This window comes from Epinephelus moara, chromosome 5, assembly GCF_006386435.1.
Source record: "Epinephelus moara isolate mb chromosome 5, YSFRI_EMoa_1.0, whole genome shotgun sequence".
Lineage (NCBI taxonomy): Eukaryota > Metazoa > Chordata > Actinopteri > Perciformes > Serranidae > Epinephelus > Epinephelus moara.
In genome coordinates, this window is record NC_065510.1 from 24,918,909 (window position 1) to 24,938,768 (window position 19,860).

The window sequence follows — 19,860 nt, forward strand, 5'->3', positions numbered from 1 at the left end:
TACCCAGTCGCAAGGGCTTATGGGTAATTGAGTTTGTTGTATAATATCGCATTGTGCTAAGCGAGGAAGCTGACGTTGTAGCTGAGATAAACATTAACAAGGAAGCTTTAAACAGTATGATAGTCTACTCATTGTCGTGTTCCTACATAAAATGTGTCTCAATAAATATACTCGGTTACACAAAAATTAAATTAGCCTCTTTCAGACCGTTGACACAAACCGTTGCAAGCGCCATATTTGACCAGCAGGGGGAGCGCGCATGCAGCAAATGATGCGGTCTGCTTCTGATGACAGCCGAGGGCCCGCACTGTGGATCAGTCTTTCCGGGGTTCAAACAGCAAGTCTAGTAAGCTTAAGGCGAGTCGAGGACCATCGATGATAAATTGATAGTATATCTATGCAACGTTTGCGTTAAAAACAGGCGCACTGCCTTTCAGAAACACATCCAGTGCGGCACGGCATCAAGGATTTCCGTGGACTACTGCAGCGGCTAACAGTTCGCAGCTAAATAGTTAGCCACGACCGCAGACAGGTAATGTTAACTAAACTTTTGAGCATCGCCGTTCCCTGTAGGCGTTGACTTGCATATTTGGCGAAATAGTAAGATAACACTAACCATTTAAAGTTCTTTTATTTGAGTTTTTAATGGGTTCGTTATCCGCTGTTTAGCTAGGTTAACGTTAGCAAACAACACGTCAACGGCTGTGATACATTCACGTTCTCTCAAATTAGTGGACAGCTTTATAAGACCACTGACTGAGAGGGAGAGAAACAGAGAGGTTTGTTGAATGATTGCTACTCTAAATAGTCTTAACAATGCAGTAAAACACTAACATTTCCTCATGTGACGTGTCGTTGCTAGCATTTAAAAGTATTTGATCACTTTTGGGCACCCTAGCTAGTCACGTGACTGCGCTGCAACAGGTAATTGTCCTAACCTTGCTAAACGTGAGAGCCAGTTCCGGTGTGTGATGTGACAGGGAAACAGAGCAAACAATGTGGCGACAGCTGTAATGCCGGACTGTCACCAGTACTTGTAGTAACACCCAGGTTTCCCATATACCCTAGCTACATGTCAGACATCAGTAATCACAATATACATGGGCCATACTTTTCTGCAGGGAGCTGAGAGGTTGGGAATGCACACCTTAACATTGCCTTGCCAGCACTTAGCTCACATCTGTGCATGTGTATCTAAGGCAAGGATTGCTTTCAGGTTTCAGTTGATTTGTTTTTATAGGTGTTAGTGATTTACGTCTATCAGATGCATCTAATAGACAGTTAAAGTGTATTTGCAGAACACAAAGATGTACAAAAGCAAAGTAGTAAAAGCAATCAATGGTGGTAGCTGGAAATGACCTCTCTCTTTGCTTGATTTGCAGGACATTGGCCTACATTAGACCCAAATTAAATTTGCCACTGTATTTGCTTGTCTGGGTGTTTTATGTGTGTGTCTTTGTGTATTTGCTATATGAATGCATCTATGTTTCATAGGTATAGATGATGCATACACTATGGAAACACATTTCCAACTAGGGAACAGTTGAGTCTACCTAGCCTACAAACATGTATTCATTCACATATTCATTCAAAATAAATGCAGTTATATTTTTTCTTATGTTGTACAAGATGAGCGAGGAAATATATCATTTCCAGCTGCTGTCTTAAAAGAGGAAATTGCAACATGGCAGGGAAAAGTAAAAAAAAAAAAATGTTATCATGCAGTGCTAGAACATTTTTAAATATCTTCCAAGCAGTGATAAGTGCTTTTAAACAACCGGCTGGCTTTTTCCAAATACTATCTGGGATTTATCTTTAAGAAAAAAACACATGTTTAGATCTGTGGTATGTTATTCACATGCAGACACAAACTGGGCGTACTATATTAGTGCACAATGCAGTCTACTAGCTCAGTAGGACCTATTTATACCCTTCTGTCTGTCTGTTTTCAGGTATGTCTGAAGTTAGTCTTGAGGCTGAAACGGGGAAGACCTCAGCCAAGGACTCTCACATGGATTGTGTGGAGGCTGACAAAGCGGAAGAGAGTTTGAGTGAGGTTGTACAGCAGGAGAGTGTAGACAGCAGTAGGGCACGAGATGAAGGAGGTGATGTGCTGTACGACGTTGATATTGACAGCGCTGAAGAAAACGATGACAGAGATGTTCAGGAGGAGGCTGAGGGCATTCAGAGGGAGAGTGTAGTGGCACGCAGTGACAGCAATGCCGCACACGTGTCTGATAGTGTAGAAAATGGGGGACACGAGACAAATCATCGTGTTGAAACAGCTGGAAGCCCAGAGGAGAGTGGAGAGTCTCACACTGAAACAAAGGTGACATTTACCTTCACTTTGGACAATCAACCTCTTCTAGCACTTCCTCGCTGTGCTCTTGTTCATGTTGCTATTTCGATCTTTACTTGCTGTGATGGTGGTGGTCTCTTTCCTATATAATCAACTTATTATTAGATTGAATTCAGTTGTGAAGCTTCATCTGATGTAATCAGCAACATGAACCTGAGTTATAGCTGTTAGGAGCTTGTGTTTGTTTCTTCCTGGTTTCAGATTCTGCTTTGCCGGAGGTTGCAGAAATATAGCTGGTGTAGCTGTTGCTCTGTGTTGATGGTGCAGTTAGTGGCTTTCTTTCTTTTACTTGTGTGTTTCTCTGTGAGGTGCCTGATGTGTTTGGGGATGATCAACGCTTCATACGTTTCCTCTGCTTGGTATTAATGCTGGCTGATCTCAAAGTGATTGTTGAGACAGATTTATCTTTGCTGTTCATTACCATGCAATATATATGTTTATTATTGGAAAGTATACGTCAGTAAGTATACACTAATCTATGTTTTTGCCTACTTTTGTTGGGCACTGACTCTGTGTGCAAGTGAACATGATGAGTTAATGATACCATTTCCTCACAATGTTTCCCTGTTGCTAAGTTGGCTGTACATAGCGCTCTCAAATTCTACATGCTGTCAGTCACATGGCTGGGTAAGTGAAAGGGATTTGGACTCCTGACTGCACATTCTCAGGCAGTCCTACATTTCTTGTGTCGCTGGAATGTGTGACTCCTCGGGCTGTACATCTGTGTCAGGCCCAGTGCCAGAGTGACACGTCAGATCGCAAGAATTTAGAATCAAAAGTCTTCTTTCTTTTGTAAACCCTGCTCATTTAGTAACCCCTAAATGCATCGCAGTTGTAATTCAGGACTTCCAGATCTAACTTTAAGATGCATTCTCTGTGGTTTTTGCAGCCTCAAACCTGCCATTGTGCAACATGGCTGTGTCACGTTCTTCTGTAGTTGGAGAGGCGAGCCATGATTCCTTCCTCTTCAGCTGACGCAGCTAATTGGACAATTAGTTTATTGTTGTTATCCCTTACTCCCACGTCATGTTAGGCTGTATCCAGGATACTGAACTGCAGGGAATGGCACAGGATGACTTGCCACACCTTGCCTTTATATGCTTGATTAATTTGCAGCCACTTTGCTGCTCTCAGTGCTCGGATAGGCTGACAGTGTTAGCAAGCGTCCTTGCAGAATGTTTGCAGATGTTAGGGTGGATCATTTTGGCTCTGAGAACCCGGATCATCCCTACATCTACCAGTCCCATTAGGTTTTGCAATATGAAAAGTCTTTAATCAAGATATATGGATAGTTCTGCAACAACTTTAAAAAAAAAAAACAGTGCTGGTTGGCACATTTTGTTACAGTCGTTCTTAATTTACACCCGTATGTTTTTAATGCGTGTTATCTGAGACTTGCCTCTACCTGACGGCCTGTCTAAACTTGATGGCAGAGAGGATTATCAGGCATCTGCAGTCTCATCTGCAGTCAGCTGCTACCAGTGCATGTCTGTGCTGATCTGCCTGCATGCGGGCGTCATATGGCCTTTAAGTATTTATGTGTCTGTCACATGACACACACAGCACTCCAAGTACAGTCTTTGTCACACATGCCAACATGAAAATCTTCACTTTGATCTACTTTATATGTTATGTCGGGTTGAGCATATCAGAAATCTTTGGTTCTGGATAAAAAAAAAAAAAGAGGGGCTGACTTTCAGAGAGCGAAACGTCCTAACACGCCAACTTCTTTACATAAAGCATTCTCCTCCAGGACCAGTTTTAACCCTTTGTAAACATGTGTACAGTATCAGATGACACAGTGTGATGGAAAGAAAACATTCTGTCTTAATGTTCTTGCATGAGATACTAGACCTCACATTTAATACTCTGTCTGAGGTCTCTAAATCTCCTTGCACTCTCAGCACTGCCTGTCATTTTATGGTCATACACCACTTTAGTTTAGAAAGAGCAACCCTCACATTTTTGTGTGTGGGTGTCCCTAAGTCTTAAGTGTTGCAGCATTCTTTCGTTCATACTCATAGTTCAAATTAAAATCCAATATATGAACCTAGTACCAGAGGGAATTAACCCTAGCTGTCATGAAAAGCATAATTTATAAAATAAATTTCAACCAAACATGCTAGCTTTGATATGAAATGTGTTACTGATGTGAATTCATGACATAAACTCACTTTTTTGCTCACACAGTGAAACCAGTCGGTCAGCTCAGACGAGTCCCAGATCTTGTTACCTGCTGATCTGGAAGCTATTTGCATTATTTAGACTCCAGTCAAGGTCCACCTATAGTCGAAGGCTCTTCTACAAAGATGCAAATTCAGATTTATTGATTAGTAATACATTTGTTTCATGTTACCCCGCCTTTACCAGGTGTGTCACTAATCCACATCCAACTAGCTTTACACCATTTGACCTCGCAGAGCTCTCAGGTAAAGCTTTATAGTGGTGAGGTCAGTGTCCTAGTTCCTAAGTCCACAGTGATCAGGCCACAAATTGCTCTAAAACTAACACAGCTGTATCTTCAGCCTGCAAGTTATAGAGAGGCAGTTTATTATAGGCTAACCAAAACTGATGCTGCCAGAAACTGTTGTCTCCACCCTGTGGCTTACTACGAGCCAACATGTAAATGTACAGCAAGGCAAGCCAATGTGTCACAGTGTTATTTCAATCCACAGGGACAATTAAGAGGCACCTGATTTATATGTTTTCATAAAGATTATAACGGGACTTTCCTCGTGATTGTTGATTATATTTAAGGTCAAGGGGAATTTTGTTCCGTGCGTGTTCCTGCATCGCAGGATTTTCTGAGTCAGACCACAAAATGACCAGTTTTAAGCCGTGACACACAGGGTTTAAATGTGGGCTGAAATAATCGATGTCACTGTTAAACACAAGGCCTCGCATTAGCTAGGAAACACTGGCATGAACATGGCAACCAGAAATGGGATACTGCCGGTCTAAAGCAGATGTCAGAGATAACTGGTTGCTTCCCTTCTTTGCATACAGCGTCATGAGGGGAGGCATTGTGCACTTTATGGCACATTATATGAGATACTATGTTGACAATACTCCAACCAAGAATGTATTTATGTAGATTATGAAGGTGATGTAAGGCTCTTGGTAACATATTCCATCCTGTTGTGTTTAGAAATTACACAGAAATGGTGTTGTAAAAAAGGGGTGTTGAAAATTGTTGTCAGTTGTTGCACAAGAACTACAGCGGTCCTGGTAAATGCTGCGATGCTGCAACTGAGGTGACTCATAGCTCACTGAGCTCTCCATTCTGTCCAGGAAACATGATGAAAGAAATTGTAGAAGGAGGGCGCACTGACCAGAATACTAGTATTTTTATTGCCAAAATGTTCTGGGGTGGGAAAGTTTGGGTGAAATCAATATCTTTTTAATCTAATCAGTGTAGGTTACCATATGTCTTAGGTATACTTAGGTCGTTCTTTGATCATTTTAAACTTTCAAACTGTTCTCCCCAGTGTATATGATCATCCTGATATCACACACTCATTACCCACAGAGTCCACCACCGCTGTGTCCACAAGATGGCAGCCCACAACTTCTGTGTCCCACTAGTGGCTCCTGAGTCTTCTTTTCTTAATGGAGGTCTCCATCTTTGAGGTTGTTTTGGGAAAGCTTTGGAGAGTAACCTGCTTCATTTCACCCTCCTCGTTACAGGAAAGCACAATGACTGAGGAGTCCCATAGAAGCTCAGCCGCTGAGATCCCAGTCACCAGCAATGGAGACCTGGATCAGAGCCCTGAGATGGTATTCCAGAGGGTAAGGGCTTTGTTTCAGAACAGCATCTCTCAAAACTGTATGATTATCTCAGGAGAAATATTTTTACCAAATATCTCAATATCGATAGTACAACGACATTGTAGGGTTGACTATTGGTGCTTTAGCAAAATATTTGCACAATAAGATTTTTGATAAATAATCATCAGTAATGTGGATTTAATGACTATGCTAGTTAAGTCAAATAATAGAACAGCTACAACAGTATGGTAAGTTCAGAAGATGACATCACTTTATTGTAATGCAGCCTTTAAAACCAGGAAAAGACACTTACTTATGCTATTCAAAATCTAAGACAGTATCTAATCTCATATCATGAAATCGACTGTCGTTCTCAGACAGTGTGAGTCTACTGACGTCCAAAACAAAACCTTGACTAGGTCTTCAAAGTCCTTCAGTTGAAAGATGGTGTCTTTAACAACAACACTACTCCTTGTTGTAATGTCTGTCTTTCAATGATGCATCAAGTATAATATCTCTCATTAAATTGACATGACATAAAACATTAAAACTGTATTTCTTAATGAAAATTAACAGTGAAAACAATACGAAAATTTGATATTTGTAGTGTACTAGGGCTGCAACTAACAGTAAACTTCACTATCAACTAACCATTATTATCTCATTTAATCAATTTCATAGTTTAGTCTATGAAATATCAGAAAACAGTGATTTAAAATTGCTTATTGCTAACTGCAGCTCTACAGAATATGTTGGTTTCAACCTGTGTGGCAGGGACATACTCAGAGAGTCAAGGTGAGATCCCTCTGCAGTGAAGTCATTCTGATAGAAACCTCAGGGTGCCCTCTCTTTCCCATCCATCTGACTGAGCTGGCAGCTCCTCCAGATGGCCTGCTGTGTACCCCTAATAGCTCACAGTCACACTGACAGTCTGTGGCAGCAAGGACACCACAACCACAAGCATGTATGCAGCCTCAAAATACTGAGTCTTAAAAAAGGTAGCTCAGGTATTTAGTGTATCTGCATACATAGATTTATTAGCAGTGCACCACACTCTGTAGCTGCAGTTTGTAACTTTAGGTCTGCAGTGAGTTAAGTTTAAACGTTAGAGTGATATAAATATTATGAAGTGTTTGCAGTCATCCATTCATAACAGTACAGCAGTAGCACCGACATCAAACCTAATGTTCTCTGCTGTTTTATGTTCGTCTCAACCTTCAGTTTGAAGTCACCGCACAAGCATCACTGATTTTAAGTTCTGCTCAATAATGACAAAACGTTAACAGGCAGCAAAAAGCAGGTGTGTGTGGAGAACATGTTTATGTTGATTTAAAAAAAAAAAAAAAAAATCTGTCACCACATTTACAATTAAAGATTTTCAGATTAATGGCTTTTATTTAGGGGTGTAAGAAAATACTGATACACTTGCAATGTTATGTGATACTGTATTGATTCTCAAAAACACTATCATTTTTTAAATCAGTAGTTTACATGCAAAGATTTCTGGCAGTGGTTCATTTTGTGTTGTGTTTAAACCCACGACTGCTACAGTGTTGTAATCTCTCTTCAGCCAAAAATCATAATGTATCACCTCGATTACAGTATTGCAATATATTGAATCATATCACTACCCAGAGCTCATGACCATGGGTGAGGGTTGGGACGTATGGGCCAGTAAATCAAAAGCTTTGCCTTCCGGCTCAGCTCCCTCTTCACCATGACGGTCTGACGCAGCACCCGCATCACTGCAGAAGCCGCATCAAACCACCGATCCATCTCACGCTCCATTCTACCCTTACTCGTGAACAAGACCCCAAGATACTTTAAATTCCTTGCTTGAGGCAGTAACTCTTTTCCAACTGAGAGGGGGCAATTCACCGTTTTCTGGCAGAGAACCATGGCCTCAGAATTGGAGGTGCTGACTATCCTGACTGCTATTATCATACTTTTTTTTAAATATTTTTTTTGCTTTTTTGTGAGTGCATTTGCATTTTTTGGCGAACCCCAAATATCAAACACATGTATATTAAGTACAGAACGTTTCCTGTCTTTGCTGCCTGTCTGCTAGGAACCACTAAACCTCTTATTAGAATTATATTGTAATATAGTCCCTGTTTAATTTTTTACAGGACTCCTACCCCAGTGGCCCCGGGGCCCTGAACCTTTCAGAGTCCTGTGTCTCCGCCAGCAACTTTGCGTCAACAACAGAGGGCATCATTGAATCAGGACCATACAAAGGTAAGACATTTCACTTTATATTGTTGCTCTGCTTGTTTTGTGTACGTACAGTTTCTAGCAGCATTCTGTGTTTACAAACAGTTTTTCCTCTCCATGTATTCACAGTGCTCCACTTTGGGGTTTTAATCTCTGAGAGAATTGAAAGGAAGACATTTGAATTTGTAAAGGTGGACATCCAATTGAATTTAATGAGTTTCCTCTGATCTCTGTATTGTAACCCTTCTTTCCTTTTCATCATCATGCTCCACTTATTAAAAATGCACCATGGAGTGGTGAGCTGTTGTAGCCCATTACCACAATGTTGCCATGGCTATTTTCCATGTTATTTACTCTGGTTCAGGTAGGCTTTTGTTGATTAGCACACTGATCCTGCGGCACAGAGAGCCACCATGATAAGAAAAACACGTGCAGGAAATCAGCATCAATGAGATATTTCTCGTTACACTTGTTCAGGCTGGATGGTGACATACTAATGAATCATAACTCTGAATATCTCTCAGGGTCAGCAAGCCTGCCCACATCACCCGTGGCACCTGTAGCTCCCAGCTCAGCTGTTGCTAGCCGTCTGGCACGCTCTTCCAGCGATAGTCAGGCTGAGCAAGGTACCAGCAGCAATGGAGTCTGAATCAGATGATACTGAGTCATCACCATCTGCACACTAAATTAACCACAGTCCTTTTGTGCCTCTCTTGGTTTTTCATCTTACCTGCTCCTTGTTCCCACAGGCTGTGCTACATTCACAATCAAACCTCTCCTCTTCGCCTTTCTTGTTTAAATGGCTCTCCAAACTTTGTCCTCATATAAGTCTGGGCTAATGAAGTAGTTTTCTGCTTTGCAGTGGCTAATGAAACGCATTCACACACCTCTTAGAGTAATTTTCCTCAGAGTTAGATCTGATGCAACCTCTTGATGCCTAAAGCATTTGCTTGGCTTGGAAAAGAAACTGCTTTCACGTTTAATCTCAGTGGGTTTTCCTGTTTGTAACCTTTGTCCTTGCTAAAGTTGGCACCTGTAGCCTCCCATAGTTTCTATCTGTAAGGCCCGAAAGGACCAAATGTGGTAAATGGATGTCAGACAAGTCAAAATATAACAGAATACATGGATAGATCATTTTGTAGGTAAAGGTCCAGTGTGTAGGATTTAGTGGTATCTAGCGGTGAAGTTGCAGAACTGAAACTTCTCCCTTGTGCCAAGTGTGAAGGAGACTACAGTGGGTGACTTTAAAATGTGAATGGCCCTATCTAGAGCCAGGTTTTTTTTTGGCCATTCTTGGCTACCGATGGAAACAGCAGGAGCCTCTAAATTCCCGTAAGGTGATATTTAGGAGCTCCGTCCTAAACATAATAACTCACCAGCCCTATGAGCTGTTATCAACTGCACTGAAGCTAACTGTCTACAGTACAGCAGTCAGTGCACAGAATTTTAACCATCTATGTGTTGTGTAATTGTAGCATCACTGTGTGAACTCTTGTTGTATCTGAAGCATTTTAACTGTAAAGCAAACATTTATTTTTATACTATGTTTTAGTTATTTAACTAATGACATATTTTCTGTCTATATTCTTGACTTGTCTGATAACCTTTACCTATATTTTGTCAGTTTCGGGGCTCGGTATCTTTCAGCATTTCCCCTCTGTGCCCAACAAAGCACTTTTCATCACTGTTACTGTGACTGTTAGCATTTTAAAATGGTAAGTCATGACTAATTGTATTTTAATGTTCATTTTGATTTGAATAATCAGATGTCTTCGGCGTCCTCTACTGCCTTAAATTTAGTATGTGGTCTGAATTGAAGATTCAGTGTTAACGTGATGATCTTATTACACTGTCTGATGATTATAACCTCCCTAATTTTCACCACAGCTTTCTAGCCTGCAAATCCAATAACTTTAATCAGCCGCTAAGTGAATGACTTTGAATTGTCCAGGCCAGATGAATGCACAGCCAAACAGTGGAGCAGTGGTCCTTTCAGATGACTTAAAGAGCCCAGCCATGGAAAAACTGGACCTAGTGAGAAAGTGGAGCATCAACACATACAAAGTAATTCTCTCTGTCCTTGTTTCTTTATATGTTCTTCCTCTGCTGTGCTTCTTCTCTCAGCCTTTGTCTGCTCTCAGTTTATTAGGATGTTGGCAGAAAAGTGAAACGGACAAACACAAATGATTGATATCTTCCGTTGTTTTAGATTTTGATTTTTGGCTCAAGCAGTACATTAGCTACTTCCACAGTTGTCCCTAATTATTTAAACCCTGCTGTTCTTTGCAGTGTACCAGGCAGATCCTGTCAGAGAAGCTGGGACGGGGCTCGAGGACCGTAGACCTGGAGCTGGAGGCTCAAATCGAAGTCCTCCGCGACAACAAGAGGAAGTACCAGAATGTAATCAAGCTGGCTCAGACGCTGGCCACTCAGCTGTCCCAGATAATGCAGACGCAGAGGCAGCTGGGCGACGCCTTCGCCGACCTCAGCCTCAAGTCACCAGAACTGCATGTGAGTCCGTAAATATAGATGCAGTGATATCAATCGGATGAGGTAGGATAAACAGGAAGAGGCATCTTATTATCTTTACTTAGTGTCCAAGTAAAGACACATAAAATACTACAGAATACATGTGTAGGGATGCACCGATTTATCAACTGAACATTGGTATCAGCCGATATTCCGATAGCCGCCTTGTCGACTACCATCGGCCTATCAGCGAAGACGACATTCCCCATTGGCAGGAGCTCATGTTTTTCTGTTGTTTGCAGGCTTAAAAGCAGGGCTCAAGACTAATGGTGCCCATTGTCTTGGGGATAATATGAAATGAGTGTTTGAGATGAACAGAGATCGTCCCTGGGGTGCTTGCGGGACAAAAGGACACAGTAAACTCAGTAGCGATGCGTCAGGGAACACACCCCATTTTTTCCCCAGATAATGTTACACTGTGAACTACAAATCTGTACTGACATCAGCAGGAGGAGAGCTAGAGAGCTACGCCGCTGACTGCTGGGTTGCATACTAGATGAGTTTCATGATTCGTTCAAACTTTATTCTGTAAAAATGAGCATAAGGTGAAGGTAAATTATGACATTATCATGATGTGTTCTTGTAAAGTTTAGTTTTTGGGGAGAAACTTCAATAAATATAAATATAATACAGCAATATAACATGGATATTAGAGGGGGAATTATGATAAACTATTCACAATCAAAAGGCTTTTGAAGCAGATTTTCTTTAAAGGCGACGTATGTAAGAATGTGGCCAAAACGGTTACTGCACTCAAATTCAAAATACTGCCACGAGTCGTGTCTGTCTCCCGTTCGAGCAAGTCCAGCTTCTCTGCTGCTAACGCTGCTGCCAGGATACAGCGGAGGAGGAGCCGGCTGCTAATGCTATGTGCTGGGACACTGCTAATGCTGCTTGCCGTGCTGCTAACGTTTGTTTCTCAAAAAAATCAGTCGGGTCGATGACCCACCTGCACATGGGCTCCAATGTATGATCGAAAATGAATAACAGTTGAAAGTATTAGAAATGTCCATCCCCGTCTAGCTATGATGCTAGTTAGCCAACTTTGGCTAAAGCTTACCTGTCGAGGAGAAGAGTAGCCACTTCGACATCTGATTTCAAATTCTTCAGTCTCCACCGTTTAAAAGCATCTCCTATATAGAACCTCGCTTTGCCTCGAGTTTTGTCTTGGCGTTTTTGGGAATCATAACGAGGTCGTTTGGGTTTAGTCGCACTGTCAGCCATTGTAGCTCAGTTGTAACTACTGGCAACCTGGATGCTGAGACTCTACTGACTGCGTGACTGGTAGATGGCAGTGGGTGGCGCAACAGGCCAAAACACAAATTCAAAACATAAACATGATTTGTGGACTGTAAAAAAATTTTTTAAATGCGAATATTCTGGCTGTACTATTGTTGTCGGTGAGATCAGTATGTTATATGAACATTATTCCTTAGTCTCTGTGACATATTAGGATGATTTTACGACTATTTGCTTTAGGTTTCTTACATATAGCTCCTTTAAAAGATGTTTTAATGTGAAAGAAGGTTATATTAAAGGTTGTTAAATAGATTTGTATGGTTGAATTTGTGCTCATTCAGAGGTAGTATATGAGCTAAATTACTTGATAACAGTTCAGTTATTTTTTTATAGTGTAAATTTCTTTGTTTCCCTGGCACAAAAGGGTGAATAAATAACAACAAAAGCAAAACAAACCATAACAAAAAACATTTGTATCGGCTATTGGACAAATGAATTTAAACAGCGTTGCATCACTAAAATGTGTATATTGACTTTTGGGTCATCTGCAGAGCAAACTTGTTTTCTGAGACTCTCCCCTGATGCCTCTGATTACTATTTATTTCGATTTTATTGAGGCATCCAAAGTTAATGGCTTAAAGGCAGTAAAGAGTCATGCATAATTAAAGTTTAGGTCCTGCTGTTTCTTCCCAGTCCTCTGTGTTACTGAATTTATCTTTGTTGCTCCGTGTTTCAAATACCAAGTACATTCTCTTTTATATTTGAGTGAGCGCATATACAGTACTAACAGTAATCTAACTGCTTTACATCATAGCAATACAGTTTTATGTCTCAGACACTGATGTTCTTTTTGTAATTATGGCTTACCTATTTTCTAACTATATTTGAGGAACTGGTCTCTCTGCAGATTACATTTTTGTGTTTAATTGATGCAGATGCCAACAAATGTATTTTTTCACACTTATATTTTAATAGTCACTATTACCCCTGTACAATATTTGGAAAATGTACTGTATGTTGCTGGCACCCACAGGTACTTTAGTCACTGTGGACAATGATACTGAATAAGAAAAATTCAGTGATGTGATTGAAATCTCTTTGACTCTTTCTTCAGGAGGAGTTTGGTTACAACGCTGACACCCAAAAGCTTTTGTCCAAAAATGGAGAGACACTGCTGGGTGCCATCAACTTTTTCATCAGCAGCGTTAACACACTCGTGGACAAAACAATCGAAGACACCATGATTAATATCAAACAGTATGAAGTTGCCAGGTAGGTGATGCATGATCGTGTGTGCTTATTGTGGCTGTGCAACATCTTCAAACCGCAGTCATTATCTAACTATGTGGAGAAACTGTCTCAGTCCTGGCTGGATCTTTGTAAGATCAAAGTTTCATCTTTGTCAGGTCAAAAAACCTCCACAGAAACTTCTTTGTTCTTGCTTTTAAAATGCAAGAATTCAGGCACTGTCAGAAGTCTTATTCATGATAAATGAAATGTGTGGATTGGGTTGTCTTCTGCCAGAGGAAAATTTGATATTGGAAATTACCAGAGTTGCTTTAGTAGCAAAATTTACAGCGCACTTCAGGCAAAAAACAGTAACAGCAGAACTTTCTGTGTCTTCACCATTAAAGCCCCCCCACACGTACACTCATCCAGGCATTTAACTCAAAACTTCAAGCTGTAGAAAAATGTTATAAGCATACATACTGTGTGTATAAATGTATATGATAGGAGCGTTGTGGAGTATAAACAAACAAACAATATTTACATTCCATATTACTCACCCAAAAGGCATTGAGCGTGACCTTGAAGTCTGATAAATGCACTGAATACCCATTGTCCATGAAACGTTTGCAAAGCCAAAGCACTCTTCCTCTTTCCTGCCTTTGTTGGTATGTTGCTGAATTTCTTGGAGCACAGCTGCCACCTGCAGATCAGTGGAATACTGTGAAACCATCTGCTGGACTGTTAATTGAATAACTCGTTGCACTTGTATCCTCCTGTCTCAAGACAAACAAATTTTATATTTAAAAACTGCTCTGTAGCTCTACTGGAGATCAAAAAGTCTATAGGGCACTTTAAAAACATAACAAACTGGACTTGGTGTACGAGACAGGTTGCATTAAACTTTCTTATTTTCAGTCATTTTGATTAACAAGGTCATAAAAATTCCATTATAATCTACAGTAATATTACCTGTGATTTTTGTGTTCAAATGTAATAGTATTTAGTTTTCATTAATTAATATACAGAACAAGTGTATAGATTACGCATTTAAAAGCAGGGGTGTAGTGCTGTTTGTTTGCCAAAGCGCACCTATGTGTACACAAACACGGTTAAGTTGTGGCTCGTTTTGAATGACATGTAACCACTGCTTAATCAACTATAACTATAAAATGAAAGGATATTTTGCTGCCTTGTCATCTTTATTGGTTAAAAGTTAGCAATAAACAAAAAAATTAACTGTGGCCCTCAGCCTACCACTGGTGGTGTGTTTTCTTGCATACATCACCACTGATGTTGTGAATCAGTCGACACACCTTAAATGTCAATATGAAAACTTTGTTTTTGATTCTCTTGCATGACATACACTTAAGTGATTATTAGATATTCAAGCGCTTAAAAAAATGTATGCATTTCAGCCTGATCAGCAAACTGCAAATATTCTGTGTTCTCACTTGGACAAAAAAGTGGTGGAGCATCGTTCCAGTGCGCTCTGGCAGCACTACTCTCCAGTGGGCATGGAGAGAAAATATGAACAGATACACCAGGATTGTAGCAATATAGCCTATCAATGCGATGGCTTAAGCCAGCTAGACAATGATGTCATGCACGTGAGATCAAAAGCAAAGCAAGACAAGACTGGACTATAGTTAATTAATATGCACACTCCACCAGCTGGGCAGGGGTGTGATGAATTACTGACAGTTATAGTAGATTGCCCTCACTGTTCTAATCTGTCAAAACGACAAACAGCTGTCAGATTTTTCCATCATTGTTAAAACAGTTTCAGTGAGAGACTCCCCCCTCACTCTCCACCTTCAAGAAAACCCTGAAAACACACCCTTTCAAAACGGCCTATAACCTCTAAATTCAGTGTCCTTAGCCCTTTCTGGACGATTTCCCTCCCTACATCCTATGGATTTTTTTTTTGATTAATGTTGCTCTTTGTAAAGCGTCTTTGAGTATACTGAAAAGCACTATATGAATCCAATGTATTATTTATTATTATCATTATTAGTCAGTGACGGAAAATATTCATTGAACACGACCTCTGGTGCAGATATGTTTGTTGTTTATGTTGATTTCTAACAGTCTTGCTTACATAGTGATGTATAACAATGTATTCATATGTATTTCATATATTTGACACCACACTTCTAGGGTTGAGTACGACGCGTACCGTACAGACTTGGAGGAGCTGAATCTGGGCCCACGTGACACCACCACAATGCCCAAGATCGAACACTCCCAGCAGCAGTTCCAGATCCACCGCGAGAAGTACGAGAGGATGCGAAACGACGTCTCCGTCAAACTGAAGTTTCTGGAAGAGAACAAGGTAGGTTAGAATCTGGTCGTGCAATCCTGCACCAGCGTATTGTCTTTCAGTTCAGCTCTCTTCACTATCTCTTTATTTCCCCTTCCTCCCCCCAAACAGGTGAAGGTATTGCACAACCAGCTCATCCTGTTCCATAATGCCATAGCTGCGTACTACGCTGGAAACCAACAGCAGCTGGAACAGACACTCAAGCAGTTCCACATCAAGTTGAAAATGCCAGGTGGGGACAGTCCATCCTGGTTGGAAGAGCACTAATCACTCCTTTTGAAGCCACAGCGGCTCAGTTTGACAGGAACTGTCACAGTCTACAGAAACTACAGGAAACTCCCCTCCTCTCTTCAACTCTACTGTCACTGCCTTTCAAACTTTTATAACTGTAAATCCTTTTAACTCAAAACACAAAATGAAAAAAAAAACCTCCTACAATCCTTTTTACTCTCGTTGTGAAATCATCCTTTTCATCTCGCAGTTATTTGAAATCATAGGAAACGCACTTTTATACTGTTTGACAAATCTGTTGAGCAGGAGCGGCTGCAGTAAACACATTTGGAAACTCTAAATGGCCTTTTGTATTCCAGCATATGAATGTTGCATCCCAGCTCAGCAGACACGTTGGCTCCCTACAGCCAACTACGGGATCAAAACGACTGCCGTTTTACTCATTATTAATTTTACTCTGCTCAGCTGACTGGGATGGGGACGAACGCTTTATGAAAGCCTAATCAGGAAGTTTCAGGAGAATCTGAACATGAATTCTCTCATGATTTGATTTTTACACCTGTTGTGACAGACAGCGGAAAACGGCATTCAGATTTATGAATCATGCAAACTGCTCATTTTTGCAAGCAAAGTGATTAATAATGTAGTTTGACATGTTGGGAAGTACATGTGTTTGCTTTCTTGCTGAGAGTTCGTTCAGTAGACCGTTTCATTGCTATTCTGTTGCTAGGGCAACATCTTTGGTCCCTGTTTACTTCCTGTCAGCTACAGCATTTACAAACATTCCAACAGGAAGTACACCTGGACCCATTTAGAACATCTAAGTTTTCAAGTTTGAAACAGTCTATATGAGGTGTGTTATTGTGGATCCCACTGCGTTTTTGGTGCTGGTACAGGCTAAAACTTGAACTAACCATGACCTCTGTCCTAACCCTAAATGCCTCAGACCTCAACACATCAATGTGACCAGTAATGGCCAGTCACAGCGCAGTAGGGCAGGACTCGCCAAGAGAAGCAGTGGGATCCATAATGCTCATAATGCTGCATTCAAGTGCACCCTGGATGGTCTCATTTCACAAGCTGGGAAGTCCTTCTTCCGACTTTGGCGAGTTTTTAACTCGTTATGTGGGAAAACATGGACGCAACAAAGAAGATTTTTATATTTAATTGCTCAGAATGTTTAATGTCCCAGTGGAGATTCACGTTGCCAGTCTGAACAGTTTGAAGCTTTATGTTACAAAGTGATTTTGTCCGACTTGTTGCTGCACCAGTACATCCCCTGAAACCACTAAAATTTTGCTTTACCTGACTAATGCTAATGAATAACTTCTCTCACTAATCCAAATCAATATACATGGACAGCAGCTAATAGTAACGTGTTAGCAAAAAATTGACATGCAATATGTGAAATTATTTAAAAAGTTTATCACCATCAGCCGAACATTTACTTATGTCCGCCATGTTTCCGCATATGTGACATCAACTTGGCAACTCATGTACCAAAATTTTCACCAACTTTCCCAGTTGTTCCTCATTAATGTGAATTTTCCCAGTTGGGGAACTAATTTTCCGATCATTTCAACACCACGCGAATGCAAGGTTAGGCAACAACCAGCAGCCATTTAGTTTAGCTTAGCATTAAGACAGGCAACGGGTGAAACAGCTAGCCTGACTCTGTCCAAAGGTGAAAAAACATTCTGCCTATAAGCACCTCTAAACCTCACTAATACAAAAACCAAAGTGTAAAGAAATTGTGGTTTCATGGGAGGTTATGTACCTTAAAATGGAGCCAGGCAAGCTGTTTCCCTCTGATTCCAATCTTTATGCTAAGCTAAGCTAACCAGCTGCAGGCTGTAGCTTTATATTTAAAGACATTAGAGGAGTATCGATCTTCTTAACTCTCAGCGAGAAAAAACAAATGAGAATATTTCCCAAAATGTCAAACTATTACTTTAAAATAAAATGTCAAAGTCACATTGATGGCTGTTCACAACAAATCCTGCATGTTGTGATATGATTACGTTGACATGATGCTACTTTTAATCAACATTGCCCTCTGTGTTTTTAGCATTTCCCTATTTTGTCTGCGTTCATGGCATACGACTGAATGGGTACAAGTGTTGATTCTCTTAAATTCCAGAGAAAATGAAGGACCAGCCTTATGTGACTAAATGTGCCTTGAATTCTTGAATTTGTTCCTCTCTTCCCCTCTGTGCTTTGATACCTGGTCTTGTTGAAAACAGGCGCTCTCACTACCAGTTTACGGGACCAACTCTTGAAGGAAGAGAACGGACCAAACACAGATGCACACATACACACACATAAACACACTCGGAGAACAGTACAGTTAGAGCCTACACAACTGTACGTTAAAACACTCCACGCAGCACAAATATAATACTCCAGTAACATTCAAAAAGTCTGAATATATTTTAAGACTTGCTGTTCTCAAAGATATTTATCCATGTTGCACATGCACATTTATGCATTTGAGACTAATTACGACAAACTTGTAAGAACTGTATGATATGTAAACCAAAATACAACTAACTTGACAAACTTTTTTGTAAATTTGAAAGACCAGCATCCTTTACCTGAGCTGCTAACAGTTTCTTTCATTGGGTTATATTAAAATATATTTTTCAGACAGGACATATTGCATGCTGGTATTGATAACCTGCTGTCATGTCCTCACTTTGTTGATTTGTACTTTTCCTATGGCTCACCATAGTGGTTTGAGAGTGTGAATCTTGTACAACAATCTATTGTTTCCCTGAAATAGATGGATATATATTTGTAATTTTCTCTATTTTACCTTGTAGTTTATTATCAATGCTGCCATTTGGCTTTGTTTTTTCCCTGAAGACCTACAGAATGATGTGCTAGTACTAGTACGTGCTGGTGGATCTCTACCTTTGTAAAAATGAAACATTAACAAATGTTGAATTAAGGAAAAAGGATTCTGAATGTTGTGTAACCTCTTTGGGAAAATAAAAGTTTCTTTTCTTTATCATCTAGAGGTGTTTGTAGCAGATTGTATGACAAGTCACCACCAGGGGCCAACAAAGAAACCTGAGGCAAGGTAAAGCCTTAGAGTACATTTGGCCACAGCTGTCATTTACACTGGGAACGCTGGGGATGTGTCCCCACCACTTTTTGAAATGGTTTGATTTTGTCCTCATCACTTTTTATAAGCATAATTTGTTAAAAATGTTCTTAAAAATAGCTTGCACCAAGAAATACTAACTAACAAATGAGAAAGTTTTATTTGCATAATAGTAAAACACACAATACAGTGTAAATATAGAAAAAATAATGTGCATTATCTCAACTAAAATGACCCCAAAAACATACATGCGCCGATCAGTAACTTTAACAAATTCTTGACACAGTTTCTCCTTGTCAAAGTTCTCCATTCTCTCTCTGTAAACATGACAACAACAAATTCATTTAAATTAATTACTGTGTCATTGATGTGACTAGATGCCATGTGCACATTTGAAGAGGTTACTTCCCCAAACAAAACAAGACTGATGAGTAAATCATGACTACGTGTGTTGGCTCAGCAGAGATAACATTAAACAGAAAATGTTAGGAAAATGATTATTTGAAAGCAATACAGAAAGTCTGAGAGCCTCACTGCATTATATTCCATCATATTTTTATATTTTGAATTGTCACCTGCTGCCTGGAGTTTGAGTGTTTTTCTTTATAAAAAAAAAACACGTCTGTCAAGTGTTTGACACTCCACATTTCGTGGAGGAGGACCCCAGACACCATGCTTCTTATGTGCACTCCACAATGCCGAAATAAAGCTGTGGTAGGCTGTGCCCTTTTGACGCACCATTTTTGCCCAGCTTGCTATAATACCTCTGACCTCATACTGATCCCCCCATTACATTACCTAAAATTGCATATGTTGAAGAAAAGAAAAAAAAAATCACCTATGAGCCCATAAGGCAGGGGTGTC

General features: G+C 40.2%; 1 protein-coding gene across 4 annotated transcripts; it reads left to right on the forward strand.

The window, feature by feature from the left end:
* The first annotated feature begins 276 nt into the window (after positions 1-276).
* arfip1 (ADP-ribosylation factor interacting protein 1 (arfaptin 1)) lies at positions 277-18,907 on the forward strand. Of its 4 annotated transcripts, none has more exons than XM_050045489.1 (10): positions 277-532; positions 1,953-2,329; positions 6,047-6,148; positions 8,257-8,365; positions 8,866-8,967; positions 10,293-10,405; positions 10,631-10,852; positions 13,224-13,381; positions 15,497-15,671; positions 15,771-18,907. In XM_050045489.1, exons 2-10 carry the CDS (start codon positions 1,955-1,957, stop codon positions 15,924-15,926), a joined length of 1,512 nt encoding a protein of 503 aa, XP_049901446.1. In that variant the 5' UTR covers positions 277-532; positions 1,953-1,954; the 3' UTR covers positions 15,927-18,907. The 4 variants fall into 4 exon arrangements, with proteins under 4 accessions (XP_049901446.1, XP_049901448.1, XP_049901449.1 ...); XM_050045490.1 differs by lacking the exon at positions 277-532 and adding an exon at positions 541-779; XM_050045491.1 differs by lacking the exon at positions 8,866-8,967.
* Positions 18,908-19,860: the final 953 nt, after the last annotated feature.

What these genes read in the sequence shown, in the direction of transcription:
- arfip1 (XM_050045489.1), top strand. Translation starts at nt 1,955, where the DNA reads ATGTCTGAAGTTAGTCTTGAGGCTGAAACGGGGAAGACCTCAGCCAAG. An exon ending in AGTCTCACACTGAAACAAAG is followed by an intron (nt 2,330 to 6,046) that starts GTGACATTTACC and finishes TCCTCGTTACAG; the next exon opens with GAAAGCACAATGACTGAGGA. An exon ending in CTGAGATGGTATTCCAGAGG is followed by an intron (nt 6,149 to 8,256) that starts GTAAGGGCTTTG and finishes AATTTTTTACAG; the next exon opens with GACTCCTACCCCAGTGGCCC.